This window comes from Capsella rubella, unplaced genomic scaffold (genome assembly GCF_000375325.1).
Source record: "Capsella rubella cultivar Monte Gargano unplaced genomic scaffold, Caprub1_0 scaffold_1, whole genome shotgun sequence".
NCBI lineage: Eukaryota > Viridiplantae > Streptophyta > Magnoliopsida > Brassicales > Brassicaceae > Capsella > Capsella rubella.
Genome location: NW_006238923.1, coordinates 3,814,174 through 3,831,906, shown reverse-complemented (window position 1 = coordinate 3,831,906; position 17,733 = coordinate 3,814,174). Strand labels below are relative to the sequence as shown.

Below are 17,733 nucleotides of genomic sequence, written 5' to 3'. Positions count from 1 at the left end.
ATGGCAAACTTTATGGATTTTGAAAAGTACAACTTATTATTGAGCACTAATATCAAAAGTTCTAAAGTACAACTTTTTATTCAGCAGTAATTAAAACAGATTTTTTTTTTTTTAAATCAATTTTACATTCTATTTTTAAAAAAGATAAAAACAAAGCTCGATAAAACTTTACGTATAAACCACGTAGAAAATTTTAATCTTAAATACTTGCAATAACATGTTTTATTTGATAAATGAAAATAGTATTAATTTAATTTTTCTTACTGTTTTATTTGATATTCCATATTTTAATCAGACACTGTATATTTGATTTCAATTCATACATTTCAAGAATAGTATTGAAAACGAGAAAGAAACATTGTCATACATATTTCATTTCATATCAGTTTAAAGATCAACCTGACAACCTGTCTTCATTATTTATTTATTTTTCTAAAGATCTATCTTTTAATTAAATGTGTAGATCCCTCATTAATTATCGAATCAATTTTCCATAAGTAAGATTTTAAAGTTTAGTATATTCCATATATGAAACAGCAATATGAGCAAGAAAGACAGTAACTATCTATTATACAGAGTGGTGGTGATCGTATTTGCATATATATATGTATATATATCTTTTACTTTTGTTAACATGTAAAATATGGTATTAACAAGTTTCTGTTTACGAGATATATCAACCACTTAATTAGGGATTCGTCAAGGACACTCACTGATCACGACTCTTCTATCATATTTTACTCTGAAGATTCTTTCACATATTCTTACGTGCGTTTCTGACCTCTTCGGTGCCTTTGGCTTGTTAGTTGTTGTTTTTTTTTTTTTTTTTTTTTTTTTTTTTTTTTTGGCTTGTTAGTTGTTCCCTTCAATCTTCATATTAAAGTTACACTTTGCGAAACCACTCATCTTTTAGGATTTCGGTATAGTCATTCAATCATATAACTTTCGTGTATTGGTGTAATGAAACTTAACGTTGTAGCCAATGCGTAGTTACTAATTCTTTTTCGCTGGATCTACAGATTGGGAACGTTTCCGGTGTGATTTTGATCAATGGCTGGAACTGAGAGTTCAGAGAAGCCAATTTTTAAGCTGACACTTCTGGTCGACACGGAAAAGAACAAGGTTGTCTTGGCTGAAGTCGGTAAAGATTTTGTTGATGTGCTATTTGGTTTTCTGGCACTTCCGATGGGTACTATTGTGAGACTGCTTGAGAAATATAAGGAGAATCCTGCTCCGATAGGCTGTTTCAGTCATCTATACAAAAGTGTTGTTGATATGGACAAAGATGATTTCATGACGGAAGCTTGTAAGGATTTGCTTTTGTATCCGAGGCACGTGAAAGAGAAGCTATGCAGACAGCTTAAGATTAACATAGATGATGATGATCATAGGAGTAATTTGAGGACGGATGATGAGTGCAAAGTACCTGAAGGTGGTTGTGATGAATTCTTTGTCACCCCGAAGAAGGCTTTCATCATTACCGATAATATGGACGAAGTGAAACATGCATCTATGATTCACGCGGGGGGTACACTTCTAAGACTCGGTTATAATGATCTATCTATGTTGAAGACCATGTCTGTAGATGTTAATCACGAAGAGGTAAACTACATTTGTGGAATCACTATTACATATGCCATCGTTACTACTTTTGTCCTTAATTATTTGCTCTCCACTATAAATGAAAATTTGATTCCAGGTTATATCTCTTCTCCATTGCTTGTTCTCTTCGGAAACCCCTTTCACTGATGTCTTCTTGAAGAAGCATATCTCTTGTGGTGTGCCGACAAGTTTGCATGACATGCCAACTCTACGCGTGAAAGATGAAGGTGAAGCTGGACCAGATGGAGTTGTGTCACTCACTGCATTCATTAGGAAGCAGGACATGAAGATTCTTTATGCTGAAAGCGGAAAAGACTTTGTGGATCTTGTTTTCAGCTTCTTGGCTATCCCTTTGGAGTCTGTATGGGAAGTAACTGGAGGCAATTTCGAGCTAGGATGCGTTGGTAACTTTTGTAAAAGCATGAAGACTTTGAGCTCTAGCGGAGGAAATGCATCTAGTTACACATGTATCCTTCCTAGGGAATATAGGTTGTACAAGTCGTTGCTTGGTGCATGTTACCGAAACGATGATGATAGTTTTAAACTGATACCTCATAGTAGCAGTGGGATTGAGAAGAGAGGGGCAACGTACATTGACTCAGATGGTCAAACTATTTGCATACCGAAGAGCTCCGTGGAATTCTATGATTTTAAGGTATGTTATATATTACTTAATACTCCTATTCTAAATAGTACTGATATATGTTGTTTTGAACTCAAATTAATTATATTGAATCTTACACTAAAGCAGTATTACAGAGTAATTATACCAGATGAATTTGTTGATGAACCCCCGGGACCTGTTAGTTTTCTTGTTGAATGTCCCACGGTACCGGTTAGTAGTGGGTTTGTTAAGAGTGGGGAACCATATGTGATCTTTGATGATCTTACCATCCCAGATGCAAACTCATGGTCAACTCTTTCCTTACTGAAGAAGTTGGACACGAACTTGGATGATATAGAGAAACAAGTAATTAACATCACTGAAGCAGAGGTATGATTTTTTACTTTTCTTTTCTTCCGATTGTTCACCAAAACTCATCAACTTTCAATAACTTTCTCTTTTTGTTTCTCAGTTAATTTTGTTGAGTTTGACTGTAATGCAGGCTATTAGTTTACTAAAAGCTTCGTTGGTGACATCCACTGCTTTGACCACCGCTCTCGGGAACTTACTTTTTTAGAAGCCTAAAGTGGAAAGAGTTTAAGGCATCAATGGCTTTGTCGGGCAGGTTGATCTTGAAGGCAGGCTTTTTGTTTCTTGAAACCATTGATTTTTCTCTCTTCTTCTTGACGAGTTATATTCGATATTACAACACTTTTGGAAGATTATGGCTTTTCAAAACTGAAAGTTTCATCGTATTTTGATCTGTGAGGGTAGTAATATCAAGCGGTGCATAGTCATGGGGAAAGATCAAAACAGTTATAAAACGAATCTACTACCCTATATTTACTTATCTGAGATTACCGAGTGCTTTAACTTTAAGGAGCCATATTTGGGAACGTCAAAAGGTTTTGATGTCTTGATTCATCAATTCATACTCCTTTATTCATTCTCAGTAGCAAAAGTCAAAAATGTTTCTCGAAGACTGTAACCTTTGGGAACTCAAATCCTCCGTTGATACAAGTCCGTAACGTATGTGCAGTAAATAACTTTTAACGAATTGAATGTAATTTACTTGGTTTCCAGGTAATCTCAAGCGATAAAGAGTCATGCAGAAGGTTCAAAGGGGTTATATATACTTCTGGTTCTCTTCTGTCTCAGTATATTTCAGACCTGAAACGTTTTTTCCCAAAAGATTCTAAACTTGAGACACTAAATATTCTTTTTTTGTCATCTCGCTTTTTACTTGGTGGATCTTCCATGGCTGGAGCTGAAAGTTCAGAGAAACCAGTGTTTAGTCTGAGACTTCTGGTCGACAAGAAGAAAAACAAGGTTGTCTTGGCCGAGGCTGGTAAGGAATTTGTCGATGTACTCTTCAGTTTTCTTACACTTCCTATGGGTACAGTTGTGAGATTGATTGAGAAATATCAGAAGAATCAAGTATCTGATAGGCTGTTTCAACAATCTCTACAAAAGTGTTGTTGATATGGGCACCGCTAATTTCATGACGGAAGCTTGCAAAGATCTGCTTTTGTACCCGAGAAGCCTGATGGATAATCAACGCAGAGGGCTTAATCTTAACATAGATGATATTGAGATTCTCAAGGACTACACGTGCCCGAATCATTACCTGTATTATTCTAACTTTCGTTCCTCAAGATGTGGTTTTTGTGGAGCACTGATGACGAAGGAGTTTAAACCAGATGAGGAAATATTTGTGAGCCACAAGCCCTTATTCACCATTACTGACAATTTGAAAGTGGGATTTACTTCTATAAGTCATACCCTGAAGACTCTCAAAGTGTCGGGCTATTCTGGCGCTGATCAGCTGCATGGAATGCATGTAGAAGTTGATCACGAAAAGGTACCATTTTATAATTGACTTTTTTTCATTACATGCCATTACATGAACCTTGATTTCCCTCTTATTTATGCAAATTCCAGGTACTAGCTCTACTGAAGTGCTTATTCTCTTCAGATACTCCCTTGACTGATGTGTTCTTAAAGAAAGATAGATCATGTGTCATTTCAAAGGTGCTTAACATGTCAAGTCTAGCCGTGCAAGAAAAATCTGGCGGTTTAATTCAATCAAACAATGTAATGTCGGTCAGTGTTTTCACCAGAAAACTGGACAAGAAGGTTCTCTATATCGAAAGTGAAAAAGACTTTGTTGATCTTCTTTTAACTTTCCTGGTTCTCCCTCTGAATTCTGCTTGGAAATTAGCTGGAAGCAATCTCGTCCTAGGATGCATCGATAACTTGTGCGAAAGCTTTAAGAGCTTGAGCTCTATTGAAGTGAGAAATGCATTGAACAACAAGTGTATGCTTCCTTGGTATTATAGTTGCCAGCAACCTCTGCTTGATGTTTGTTATGCAGACCGTGATACGAATTCTGTTTTAAAAGATTATATATTGGTTAAACCGAGGGATCCAAAGTGTGGTGACATTGCTGAAGTTGGAGGGTATAGTGGGTTTGTGAAGAGAGGCACAATGTTTATGGTCTCTGATGATCTTACTATCACACCTATGGATTTATTATCAGCCATTTGCTCACTGAAGAAGTGGAACTTGGACTTTGATGATATGGAGGAGCGAGTTATTACAATTAGCACAGCAGAGGTATGTTGTATGTATCAGTCTGTATGTATGTATAAATGTTCTTTCAATGTATCCGTGCGTTTGTTAACTCCGTTGTTTATGACCCTATTACAGGCTATCCGACTGTTGAGAGCCTCATTGGTGACATCCAATGCCTTGAACACAGTTTTTGAGAGCTTACTCCTGAAGAAACCGAAAGAAGAGATCTAAAGCATCATTCCATACTTCTGTTTGATCTGATTAATTTCAGTTTTAAGATTTTTTAATTTGGAGTAGCAGTTGAATGTACCTGAATTTTCAGTTTAAATATGTATAATGCTTAGCCAGTGATGGGTTGGGATAATCTAATGTAACATGCATGATGACCCACCACATATTTGATTTCCATACACCCAACAAACACAAGTGTGATTATATTACAAAAGAAATAGGCTCTGAGATTAAGGATGATGTTGAAGCCCTAAGAACAAGAATCTGATAACAAAATATTGGTCGTAGGCTTAGAATGTATATCTTAGATCATATGTTGAAGATCTTGGACAATTTCTGATATCGGCGGCCTGAATCCTGGTTCCATCTATAGACAAAAAGATCATCAGGCAAAGATGTCAAGTGTGTTTGGTTAATTTATCTGGTGGCAAAAACTGTCGGCATGACATTGCTTTCTCATTTAGTTTGGTGATAAATGAGGTGAACTTTACCTGCAATGAACGTGATATGATGTCTGCAAAACGTGACAAGGATTTCATTGGATATGCTCCGTGTAGCGACGGATCAACCATTCTAGTTAACGCATCGATATCATGAAGTCGAGGAATTGCCCACTGAGCTAGTGTCTGATGTCCCCTAGGCCTTGTCCTGCATAAACCAGGGTATTATTGTCTTCAGTTAGTATAAGTGAAACAAGTTCTCTTCTGTATTTAGAATCTTGTATGGGTTCCATCAGTTGTCTCTCTAGAATGTAAAACCTGTCAAATGGTCTGCGTCCTGTAAGCAGTTCTAACATCACAACCCCGAGGCTATATACATCGCTCTGACAAGTGTAGCTTCCATACTCGACCTCAGGAGCAGCATAACCCGCCATCTACAATTTTATAAGCAAACATTATTTTTGCTCTTACACTACTCCCTCGTCACTCTCATGTCAGAATTCAAAACCTTCAAAAAAACATTTTGAAAAAATACCTGACTCGTTGGCCGTGGTGGTAACATATAAGCCAAACCACTGTCTGCAACACGTACTGAGAGCTTTCCATCAAGGAGAACCTTGGAAGACTTGAAATTCTGGTGTACAACCGGCGGTTGACATACCTCGTGAAGAAACCTGAAACCAAACTCTAAGATCCTAGATGTTCCAAATATAGATTGGCATAACATCTTGAGGTTCTTTTACTTACTGCAATGCCTTTGAAGCTCCTAAGGCAACATTTATACGCACATTCCAAGTGAGCTTCTTGTGCAACTTGCGATCCAAATGTAGTGCATCTTGAATTGATCCGTTAGGACAGTACTCATACACAAGTAGCCTTTGACCAAACTCGTTACAGTAACCAAGAAGCTCCAATATAGGACCACGTTTAAGCTTCAACACATTGGAGACTAAATTGAGAAATTCACCATCACTCTGCGTTCTATTGATGGTATTGCTCAGCTTCTTCACCGCAAGAAACTACAGATCACAAGATGTCAAGAAGTAAATAAGAATGCACAGCAACATTGTAAGACCAAATGATAAATAAGAGGAAAGTGTAACACCTTTCCGTGACGAAGCTCAGCTCTGTAAACATTACCAATCGACCCTTCCCCGATTATGTTCTCTTCTGAAAAATTATTTGTGTACTGCTGAAGTGAAGCAATGGTGAAAACGGTAGCAGAAGATGAAGTATTCAAGCCCGGGGGAAAATGAGCCGCTCTCTTTGAAGCAGCATCGCTGGACTGGAACTGCCTAGGTGGTTGTTGTAGCGGTTTTTGTGGTGTATTAACATCCTTATTATAGTATGAAGTAGGAGGTATTGCTCTCCGGCTCTCTTCAGGCCGTGGTGGCATTGGATACCCATATTTCCTGTCTCCAGTTCCATATCCATCATAAGGCTTAACCATGGGCTCCCGAGAAACTGTAAAACAAAAGAAAACACTCGTAGCATTTTTGTGGATAGCTAATGAGCCAAATCACAAGTTCCTTTTGTTCTTGGAAAGAAAAGAATCAGTCTACCTTTTCCCATAATGGGGGTTGGTTGAGATGGAGGTTTATTGAAGTATGGTCGTTGTAAATCTTTACGAGGTTCACGGTAATATCGGTTAGATAGTTTACTTCTGCAACATCTCCATAGTGTAACACACAAACCCGATACAAGAACAATTATGGCGACAGAAGAAACCACTAGAATGATTCTTTGCGTGGACCAGAACTTTCCTGATCCCGAACCTGAAGGAGGTGATATTTGCAAGGTAGGTTGCCCCGAGCCGGAGTTCCAGGTATCTCCTCCTCCTCCATTATCAGAAGGCGGTGACCAAACCAAAGGTGGTGATGGTGGTGGTTGTTGTGGTTGCAGTGGAGCAAATGGGGCAAAAGGAGCAGGGGGAACACCAGAAACAGGAGGGACACGAGCAACAGGGGGAGCATGGTGAGTAGCGGGAGGAGGAACAACCACAGGCGGAGGAGGTGGAGTTATAATCGAAGTATTGAACGGAGTTCCATCTTTTCTGCGGTTAAATGAAGATGAAACTTGAATGGCTAAAGAAAAGGGGGAAAAACAGTCTTTCTTATTAATACTTACTTGAAATTTGGAATTTTCAATAGATTTGCCGGTATAGGTCCTGAGAATAAGTTGTTTTCTACATTCCTGAAACAAAGATATGAGAAAACCTTACTGAGTTACCGATGATGGCTTTACGGTTGGAGAGTCAAGAACAAAGAGTATGCAAGGGCAAATAAAAGATTACAAATCAGTCAAGAAAAGATCCTCTATAACATCAAGTTTTCCAGTGAGCTTGTTGTCCTGCAAATGCCTGCAGTCCAACCACATTAGATATAAATGCAATAATAACAAAACTTTTCCAACGGTTTCATATTCCAAAATATGTGCACTTACAAAATCTTAAGAGATGCTAAGTCTCCCATGGAGGAAGGTAGATGCCCGGTCAGTATGTTAGACGATAAGTCCCTGCATTTAGAAACTAAACGCGTAAGTGAAAGACCACAAAGGGTGGAAAGAAAATGAGATATAGAGAGGAGCAAACATACAGTTTTGTCAGTTTTGATAACTGCTGAAAGTAATCTGGTATATCTCCTGATAGAAGATTGTTTCCAAGTAACCTGGAGGAAAAAGAAAGAGTCTGCTTTAACCAAAGGAGAGATCGCAGAATGTGAGAAGCAGTATCTATCTTATTCAACAAAGACTTACAGCTCAGACAAATCGGATAGAAATGACAATGTAAAGGGAATATTTCCAGTGAAGCGGTTGCCCGAGAGAGATCTGAAACAAGAAAATGAAACCAAAAATGGAGTGTCTTTTAAACTGTTCAAACATAAGTATTGCCATAAACAAAGTCAAGTCTCAAACGCACAGGTTTCGGATGGAAGAAGGCAAAGCCTGCGGAATTGTCCCTGAGATATGATTGCTACTGAAGTCCCTGTCCATTAAAACAAGGAATAGAGAAAGAGTATTATAAAGCAAATAAGCAAACCTTAAACACCTACTACAGATCAAACTATAGCCAATGGTAAAATCTTGTATATTCTTTATATAGCAAGAAGCCTCTGAAGAAACATGGAGATGAAACAGAACAAGACAAGAAGCTTTGCTTACATCACTTGGATAGATGAAAAATCAGCCAAAGTATCACTTAAGCCTCCACCAACCTTCATGCCGGGTATCCTTCTGCAGCCAACAACAATAGTCACCTGGTCAGAACCTGAATTGTTGACTCTAGAAGCAAACCATAACAAAGGATTGCAAGAACAGAAGAGGAAGTATACATTTCTGTGATGTTTGAGGAGTCACAAACAACACCTTCCCACTTTTCTCCACAAGGGTCTCCTCCAAATGCAAGCCACCGATGTAGAGATGGTGCGCCCAAAGTGATGTACAAGTTATTAATCGCCGAAACTGCAGAGGTTAAACAACAATCAAACCCATCACAATATAATAAATTAATATTTACACAATTTTTCTAGAGATAAAGGAATATTAAGGAATGTTTCTATAACCAATTAATGAAGAACAGCAAGAACTAATTTCCTGGTCTTGAACTAAAACCCTAACAAGAGCTTATGTATCAAAAAAACAAAACTTTAGGGTTTTTGAGATTAGCCTCAGAATGGTAGATTCTGCCTAGACAACTCTATTGTTTACCCTAAAACTGATATAAGTCATTTTCACTTGACAGAAGTCAAAATCTAGAGTGTTCACAAAACCAAAACAAGGAGACAAAGCAAAACCCAAAGTGAAGACTTTGCAGAGAGAGATTATTACCATCTCGTAGATTAGTGACTCCAGCTGAGAACGGCATTGTCAAGGCCAAAACAGAGAGAACAAAGAACACTTGCCATCTTGTAAAGCTCATAGCTTTAGCCTCTACTGAAGCTGGGAACACCCTTGTACTTGGATTAAACTGTTTTGTTTCCAAGGAAACTTTTGGAAAAACAAAGAATGTGATGAAAACCCTCAGGAAGAAGAAGGGTGAAAACAGGGATATTCCTGATTAAAAGCTAAAGTGAATCATTATTTCGTCGGATTTTAAGGAGAGAGAGAGAGAGCAAGAGAAAGAAAGAGGAAAGAGATGAAGGAGTGAGAGAGAGAGTAGTGTGGTGTAGTGTAGTGTGTTTTGTCTCGAAGAACGAGCGGCTTACAAAAGCCAACGGCTTTGTTTTTCTCAGTTTAAGCCTTCCAAGGTTTCGTCTCAAAGTGTGAAACAGAGAAAACTTGCCAAGACTTGTCTCTCTCCCTCTTTTATGTTTCTTTTTTTTTTTTTTTATTGTCGCTATGCTGCATTTCATCTAACTATAGTTTCCTCTCATGTATTTTATTTTGGTATTTTCTAATGCCATCAGGTATAAGAGAAGTGAACATGTCATTTTGATGCAGATAAAATTCTATATTCGATTACTTCACCTATTAAATCCAAATAATGTAACCTCAGATTTTATCACTTAATTTCAGTGAGATGGGCCAAGAAAACAGTTGAATTGAAGAAAAGCTCTGCGACTTCTTTAATGGAAGAAGGAGAGAGTGAGACCCTACAAGGTCAAAATACCATCATTTTCATCACACGCTCATTTTTTTGCTCTCTTTTTTTCTTACAGTTTTGAGTGCTTCTTCTTATGCTACAGTTAAACTACTTAGAAAGTTACAATGTTTAAGGTTAAAGCTGAAGTTTAGTATAGATATGTTTAGTTAATAGTGTTTTACCAATGACTTAAACTGAAATATATGAAAAATTAAGAAGGTAGTAAAATTTATGATTACACTTTTTTGTTTTTTTTTATATTAACAATTAAGAATAATAGTTTTGTGTTTACAGTTACAACTAACAATCACTATTTATCAATTTCTCTGTAATGCATATTTTAGATTTGTAAAATAAATTGTTGGTTTGATGTGGATGGAGGATTTGTGAACAATTCAATAGTAATAATATAATGGCATGCCATCATGATCCAGTTTACATGATGAGTGTAATTTTGATATTCACATGAAGACCCAAATTTAAATAACAACAACACTAAATTGTATGGATCAAGAAAGAATCGTTAACTTCCTAATACTCAATTTTTTTTTATTGTCTACAAAACTTGGTCGACTGTAATTTACGCGTAACACAACACCTACTAGACTAATGTTAACGATGCTAGGGCCTAGCAAACAAAACACAACCATTCTAATGGGCTAGGAAAAAACATATGGGCCTAAGTTGGTTAATGATATAATGGTTAAAGGTTCATCTCGTAGCCTTTTTACGCAATGAGATTGATTTGCAACGGCTACTATAAGACTGAGGATAACCTCTTTTATATATATAACCGAACTCGAACGGAAGACCATATCAAACAACAAAATTTTAGATTCACTTTCATTCTTGTACTTTCAAAGATCAGTTAACCCAAATCGATTATTTGGATTATTGAAGGTTATAAACCACTAATCAAAAGAATCAATTCAAACATTATGTTAGTATGAATAATGATTGTAGTTTTGTAGGCTTTGTAGCTCACTTATATACTTACTAAACTTTTAGTTACGAGATTGAGAAAAGTATTAGAGAGTGAATTCAAAACTATTGGTCTCTTTCTTTAAAAAAAGTGCTTAGACAAAATATAGATACTGTAAATGTAAAGTTAGGCTTTATATAATTTTTTAGCATGGGTCTCTCATTACCCAAAAAAGGCGAAACATATAGTATTAAAAAAATGCAACGATACTTTTTTTATGGTCACCTGTTAGACCAGAGGATCCAAGGAACAATATTTATTTGAAAGAAAAATAAACTATGGTTTATCTATTAGCTACGTACACACTTGCATATATTTTTGGTTTCAAATTTTTGTTTTTGGTTATACATCGTCCCCAGCATTTTCTGCCCTACCATTTTATTTATCCGTTATAAATCTTTCCAGTCTTCGAAGAAAAGCTAAAGTTGCATGAAATTGTGAAAACACCAAAAATAATTTGGATGATCCGAGTGCTTCTACCGTATCTGTATCGAATAATTTAGGACACGTGAATACATTAAACTTAATACTTCCATCCACTTCTTGATTAGTTATTATATTTGATCAGAGTTGGTGTGGTTTTATTGTATTTTCACTATTTCTCAATATGCACAAGTGTGTGATGCAGTAACTTTCTAGAGAATTAACGGTAAAGAAACTTTTACTTTTATTTTATTTTTTTATCGCCGGAAATTATTCAACAAATTCATCCAATGAACTAGTTAACGTGGGTGCACAAAAAAAAAAAAAAAAAAAAAAAAAAAAAAACTAGTTAACGTGAAGTGGGGTGCAAAAAGACAAGCAAAAAAGCGTTAATAAAAGCAAAATCTTTCTTTACAATGCTCTCTCCAAAAGATGAGCCTACAAAAGTTTTTTTTAAAAAATACATCTTAAAAAACAAAACAAAAATGCTGTGGAAACAAAAAACAAAAAACATTTGAATGATTTACTAGACAAACCACGAAAATTGAATTTTTGTACTTTATAAAAGAAAGGAAATTTACTTTCTTACCTGGTAAAAGGAAGGATCCTAATTTTGTTTTACACACTATTGGAAGATAAACTAAGATGAAGAGTTTGTATTCTGTAATTTGATATTTAAGTACAGTAATGTTGTGATAGCTATTTTTATACACGAAATACTAATACAGAACATAGCTATTAAACGGTTCATGCAAAAACTAACAATTATTCTTAGACCCAATATAAATGAGAGAACAAAACTACTACTACTACTAATTATAGGTTTAGCCTGTTAGAGTCCTTTGTTTCCTTTTTTGTCGACATTATATTACACAAACATATAAGGTACATTGTTCCATGATATTGCAAAATTAGAGTGTATAAATGATGAAAACTCGATACATGATTTGAAATTCGTCGGTTGAGACGATCATGGTTTAATTGAATTTAGTGTATGGTAACTTTTCTTCAGGAGTCAAAGTTACGTGACTACTTTGCTTGCGTCTGATAATTTGACTGTCAGAAACAAAACATACATAATTGATGTCATACATAGCTAGAAGCAAAATCTTTTGCCGCCCTACTCACACTTCATATCCTAATTTATATTAATTTCTCCTTTTTTTATAATCAAATAAAAACAGAAAAACATTTTACAAGACACAACCAAACAGATCCTACTTGCACTGGCGAAGCATGTGGAGAAAAAAAACTGAGTAGATAAGATAATTTTCGAAAATTGTAAATTCCGATTCAAGTAAAAAATATTATAGATTCTCCCGGGAAAATACTATAGAAAGATGAAACACTCTAACGAAACAAGAGGGTTCTCGAACGTGTCGTCTGGGGCAGAACTGTAACTCCCAACTGAACCGGGCCACTTGTGATGATGATGATGACTACTCTCTTCCTCCGACCCGTTCTTATTCAAACCGGGTCTTACCCGACCCGGAGACTGGCTTGTTTTCCTCGTTGCTCCCCCACTGTCCGTACTTTGTTGACTCCGTGTTGGACCCATCGCGACGGACCTGCTCATCGCCGGCGACCTGGACCTTCTCTCGGATCTTTCAGTCGGATCTCTCTTACCCGTACCACCAGAAGGAACCAGCCTCACCGGGCCAGCTTCTTCTTCTTCTTCGGTGTTTCTCCTAAGGGGAGACATATCAGTTCTCCGGGTCGGATAACTAACCCTGACCCGGTTCCGAGATTTCGCCGGAGATCTCTGTCTAACTACTCCCTGAGGTTTCATCTGCTTCACTTCTTCCTCCTCGTACTTATTCACGATCGAAAGCAAACTCTCGCTCAAACTACTACTACACACCTCTGATCCTTTCTCCGGTTCAACCGAACCGTGCTCGGTCATAATAACCGGTTCTTGAGCTGCGTCGTCGACGATTCCGGGTTTCTTCTCCTCGTCTTCTTGAATCTTTGTCGACGTCTTCTTCTCCACCGTCGAATTGTCGTCAGAGAAACTGAACAATGTGGTTTCGGACAAGACTTCTTTGACTACCGTCTCTTCATCGACAACGGATGGAGGTGGTGCTGTGTTCTTGCCGGAGACGGTCTCATCTTTCTGGTCGGCGGTGGCTGAGCTGAGGCAGCAACCCATAACAGAGAACGTTGCCGTTTAAGTGGAAGATGATAATGATGAGCCTAGTAACTCTTTCTTGGTGCTATGTGTTATGTGATGGCAGCAGAGCAGATGAAGCTAGAGAGTGATCTTTGGGTATTTATTGGCATTTATATTTTGGATTAATTTAGAGACTATTTTGACAAACTAACTTTCACCCAAAAAAATTATAATATTTATTTTATTCAGAACAGTGAGACCAATAATGTTTTACGCACAAATGAATAGTTATAACCTGAAAACTGCAGATTTATTATAAATTAATCTTTAGCACATAAAAGTAAAGGATTAAAAAAATAATGAGGTTTTGTGACATAATTAATTTGTTGTACCAACGCGTCAAGTCGTTTGATTACACAACTGCTTGAAGAAAATTAAGAGAAGGACCAGTAAGTATAATTAACACATATAATACGGCCATGCAAAATACAATAAACTAAAGAATAAAGATTATATTATGACTTAATTAAAACGGTACAAAAGTAAATTAATGATGCTATCCACAAGAGTTTACGTAGGCTCCGAATGGTAACCATACCGCACTACAAAACCGCACCGCAACAGTGCTATAACAGTGTCAAAATATCTACATATACATATATATCTATATATTTTCGCTACTATTTGAACCGCACCGCACTTCTCCCGCAATGAAAACCGCAGTTACCATTCGGACCCGTAGATGTACATGTGACATTTGACAAAAAAGTACAATTTTGATTGTGATTCCGAATCGATAGAAAGTTACAAACCGTGAAATCGCGACTCTGATTCAGTCCACGAGTTACGATATGGAAACTTAGAACTATTTTTATTATTCATGAAACAAGTTCATTTCTTTTGACGCAAATAATATACGGTACACTCTCAAATTCAGATAAGCCAAAGAATTCGTATAAGTCAACTGTTCCGGAAAAATAATTGTACAACATATGACAGAAGTACCAATTTACATGACTAGACGAGAAATATGTTTAAACCATTTACCTAACAGTGGAAGTTCACAGTGACTGGTGACTACACAACGAAAGAGTTCTGTCTCCATTTCAAAATCCAACACAATTTCAGATTCTTCACTCACTAACATGAAGATTTCACCTAGCTCGAGATCACATATCAATCCAAATTAAACTACCTCTGGAGAAGAAAAATTAGCATCACCTAATAAAGAACTCAAGTTCGTCCACACATTACAATTAGTGTTTTAAACGTACTCTAAAGCTGCTCCACATACATGAACACTCTCTTTAGCTTTTCTTCTCAGCAACTACTACTAAGTCATGTAAAAAGCAAAAAAAAACAAAATAATTCAAGTCAAATCTTGAATAATATGCTTTAGGCTTTTAAGCTAAAGGGCATAAACCAGTTTTTGATCCTAATGCTATGTACACAAAATGCGGATAGAATAATCTCTCCGAACCCAATCAATATAGCCAAATCATCGGGAGAGAAAAAAAAAATTACAATACGAGGAAACTGAAACATCCGACGCCAAACTCAACTCAACTCAATGTGGTTGGTCGCTCGAATGTTATAAATATGCCAATGGTGAATGGTGAATGGTGATGGAGATGAATAAACAGCCTTCAACATTCTTGAATGGAGTTTGAGTTGGAGGAATCTCTTGATGAGCTAGGTTGATGCTGAGACTGTGAGATTTGTTGAGGAGGACAAGACACAGGCACTGGATGAGCGATGAATGTAGGGATATCATCTCCTGGCATCAATACAGATACCCCGTTTGAGTAGACAGTCATCTGCAAAGAAAAAGAATAAAAAATCACATTAACAACAGAGTGAAGAAGCAAAGATTCTCAAAAAAAAAAAGAATCTTGTTTGATTAGCCATGCAACAAACACATAAGCAAATGAGAATTTTGAGTGGGAGAAGACAATGACAGATCTAAACATGTGTCATTGTTCCCCAACAGCAACTCAGGTTAGGATGAAGAAAAGGGCAAACACACTTGGTCTTAAGTTTACCATTTATGGGTCCTCCCATGTTTTTTGAATGCTTCTATCTACTCTTTGATCACATGGTTTGTTTCATATCCATCTAAAATTAAGCTTCTTACGCCAGTCAGTCTATCAATCAAAATAATGACCTTTTCTCACAAGAAACTAAGGTATACGAAGAGCTTCCCATAAATAATCAAGATCCGGTTCATTAGAGATAAAGAGCTATTTTTCAAGTTCGAAACCCATTTCTCAAAGCACGCACATTCAAGTTTATATCTTTAGTGGGATTCCATAGACATTTGTAAACAAAGTTAAGCTAATGTGTAGTGCTAAAACATATGAGAGGCAAAGAACTCTCCAAGAAAACACATATATCTAAAAACACATTCAAGTTCAGATCTAGATTAAAATATCATTAGTCTCCACTAATCACTATGTCCTATTAGTCAAACTCTACAAGCTCCATGAAACTATGTAACAAAACTACTCAAGAAGAAGAAAAACAAGAATAGACTCTAGAATAGGAGAATTGTTAGGTTTCAAGAAAACTTGTGGGGTCATTTGTGTTCCTAGGAAATGTCAGTCACACATGGTTTCAGTCTTTGACGTTTAGACCTCGTCTTCCATCTACAACACGCATAGTTAGAATTATACGCGTCGACATCAATACTTACAAACGAATCAATCTTCTTCAACAAACAAAACTTTATTACACTTCTTTTTTCTTGTCTCCTTTGTCATTCATTACAAAGATGGAGAAGCAACAAAAAAAAAACAGAGAAATTCTGAATGACGAAAGAGATCAATGAATGCATCACCATTTTATACGTACATGTATATATATACACTCAACAGTGTGTGCATGTGTGAGTGAGGAAGCTTACGAGACATCTTTAAATGTTGATGATGTAAAAGCATGTGCAATGTTTGGTCTCTATCAATACTCAAATAGTACACAGAATCAAAAAAAGCCCTATGATGTTTTTCTTCTTCTGCTTTTGGAAATGGACGTGTTCACATCAAATATGAGTAATTACCCCAAAAATTAATCCAAAGACTGAAACTTTTTGTTACCATATTTGCTTCATTAACACACAAAATTAGTAGATTTAACGAAAATTTTCAAAAATCTGACATTTTTGCGGTTCATGTAAAGTGTCAACATCAGATTTACAAGATTAATCGCATAAAATAGAATTAAAGAACAATGAAATGTCAAAATGAGTCAGCATTTTTAATTAACACTAAGTAAGTAGACAATAATGCGAAAATTGAGGAATTTATGTTTACGAGCTTTATATTCTCAGAATTATTCAGACAAGAATAAAGTGAAAAGACTTGCCTTGGGAGATTGGTAACCGAGCTTGGTCGCAGCACCATTGTGAAACCCGACCCGAGGATCCATACCCGAAAGGACCCGACTTGAAGAGGAATCTGAGTGAGTAGCTGTAGTAGTGGTGGTACGAATCAGTCTCTCGAAGATAGCCATAACGAGGAACATAGAGATGAGAATGGCTGTAGCCACGAAACCAAAGGAGACAGCGTTAACAGAGTCGTCGAACTGAGATTTCCACGGCTCTTCTCGCCGGAGATTCATCGGAGCTCCAATAGGTGGCCATAGTTCGGTCTTTAGGTGCGAAAGGTCTCTCATTTATTGTGTTTAAGCAAAAGAAGCTTCAGTGTTCTTCGTTGTAGCGGTGAAAGCAGAGAGAGAGAGAGATGAAGAAGAAGGAGAAAAGAGAGGAAGCAAGTGGGGCTAAAACGTGAGAAAGTGAAAGTTTTGGGGATTTTAAGAGAAAAATTAAAAGAAAAAGAGAAAAAAAATTGGAACTTTTCGGGGACACACATGTTGTCCTTTATTGCACAGCTTTTCTCGAAAAAAAAAAACTTACAAAGAGAATAGTAAATTTTGTTTAAGTAAAGTAATTAAGCAGAATCTTTTTATTTTGAGCCATGACGAACACTTTTGTTACCTATTAAAGACAGGCGTGACTCGATGATTATTTTTTAATTTAACTTTATTGCTTAATCACTTAATCCTAAAGTACTTCAAGAAATTACTTTGGGTCTCACCAGAAAAAAAAAAAAAAAAGGTTACTCTGGGTTATTTTATTTCACCAATCAAAAGGCTAAATTAACTAATTCACCAGTAAAAAAACACATTTCAGTA

At 36.6% G+C, this 17,733-nt stretch overlaps 4 protein-coding genes and 1 pseudogene across 4 annotated transcripts; 2 read left to right on the top strand and 3 right to left on the bottom strand.

The window, feature by feature from the left end:
- Positions 1–707: 707 nt before the first annotated feature.
- LOC111832664 lies at positions 708–3,027 on the top strand. The gene is made up of 5 exons (XM_023790301.1): positions 708–768; positions 1,020–1,602; positions 1,700–2,257; positions 2,354–2,596; positions 2,709–3,027. The coding sequence occupies exons 2-5, from the start codon at positions 1,051–1,053 to the stop codon at positions 2,781–2,783; spliced, it is 1,428 nt and encodes a 475-aa protein (XP_023646069.1). The 5' UTR covers positions 708–768; positions 1,020–1,050; the 3' UTR covers positions 2,784–3,027.
- A 436-nt stretch (positions 3,028–3,463) lies between these two features.
- LOC17897973 lies at positions 3,464–5,011 on the top strand (annotated as a pseudogene).
- A 138-nt stretch (positions 5,012–5,149) lies between these two features.
- LOC17896798 (protein STRUBBELIG) lies at positions 5,150–9,711 on the bottom strand. Its single transcript, XM_006306770.2, has 16 exons — positions 9,277–9,711; positions 8,781–8,910; positions 8,611–8,682; positions 8,369–8,434; positions 8,206–8,277; positions 8,046–8,117; positions 7,894–7,965; positions 7,745–7,810; positions 7,579–7,644; positions 7,014–7,504; positions 6,557–6,915; positions 6,199–6,470; positions 5,987–6,125; positions 5,770–5,885; positions 5,503–5,659; positions 5,150–5,378 (listed from the first exon to the last, which is right to left on the bottom strand). Exons 1-16 carry the CDS (start codon positions 9,365–9,367, stop codon positions 5,316–5,318), a joined length of 2,304 nt encoding a protein of 767 aa, XP_006306832.1. The 5' UTR covers positions 9,368–9,711; the 3' UTR covers positions 5,150–5,315.
- A 2,866-nt stretch (positions 9,712–12,577) lies between these two features.
- Positions 12,578–13,734, bottom strand: LOC17897198. The gene has a single exon (XM_006305463.2). It carries the CDS (start codon positions 13,582–13,584, stop codon positions 12,766–12,768), a length of 819 nt encoding a protein of 272 aa, XP_006305525.1. The 5' UTR covers positions 13,585–13,734; the 3' UTR covers positions 12,578–12,765.
- Positions 13,735–14,888: 1,154 nt separating this feature from the next.
- Positions 14,889–17,355, bottom strand: LOC17897506. The gene is made up of 2 exons (XM_006303308.2): positions 16,906–17,355; positions 14,889–15,362 (listed from the first exon to the last, which is right to left on the bottom strand). Exons 1-2 carry the CDS (start codon positions 17,212–17,214, stop codon positions 15,192–15,194), a joined length of 480 nt encoding a protein of 159 aa, XP_006303370.1. The 5' UTR covers positions 17,215–17,355; the 3' UTR covers positions 14,889–15,191.
- Positions 17,356–17,733: the final 378 nt, after the last annotated feature.

Excerpts from the sequence above, each read along its gene's own strand:
- LOC111832664 (XM_023790301.1), top strand. The coding sequence starts at position 1,051 with ATGGCTGGAACTGAGAGTTCAGAGAAGCCAATTTTTAAGCTGACACTT. Across the intron at positions 1,603-1,699 it reads TAGATGTTAATCACGAAGAG|GTTATATCTCTTCTCCATTG; the intron begins GTAAACTACATT and ends ATTTGATTCCAG. Across the intron at positions 2,258-2,353 it reads TGGAATTCTATGATTTTAAG|TATTACAGAGTAATTATACC; the intron begins GTATGTTATATA and ends ACACTAAAGCAG.
- LOC17896798 (XM_006306770.2), bottom strand. The coding sequence starts at position 9,367 with ATGAGCTTTACAAGATGGCAAGTGTTCTTTGTTCTCTCTGTTTTGGCC. Across the intron at positions 7,505-7,578 it reads TTGAAAATTCCAAATTTCAA|AAAAGATGGAACTCCGTTCA; the intron begins GTAAGTATTAAT and ends ATTTAACCGCAG. Across the intron at positions 5,886-5,986 it reads CACCACGGCCAACGAGTCAG|ATGGCGGGTTATGCTGCTCC; the intron begins GTATTTTTTCAA and ends ATAAAATTGTAG.
- LOC17897198 (XM_006305463.2), bottom strand. The coding sequence starts at position 13,584 with ATGGGTTGCTGCCTCAGCTCAGCCACCGCCGACCAGAAAGATGAGACC.
- LOC17897506 (XM_006303308.2), bottom strand. The coding sequence starts at position 17,214 with ATGAGAGACCTTTCGCACCTAAAGACCGAACTATGGCCACCTATTGGA. Across the intron at positions 15,363-16,905 it reads TCGGTTACCAATCTCCCAAG|ATGACTGTCTACTCAAACGG; the intron begins GCAAGTCTTTTC and ends TTTTCTTTGCAG.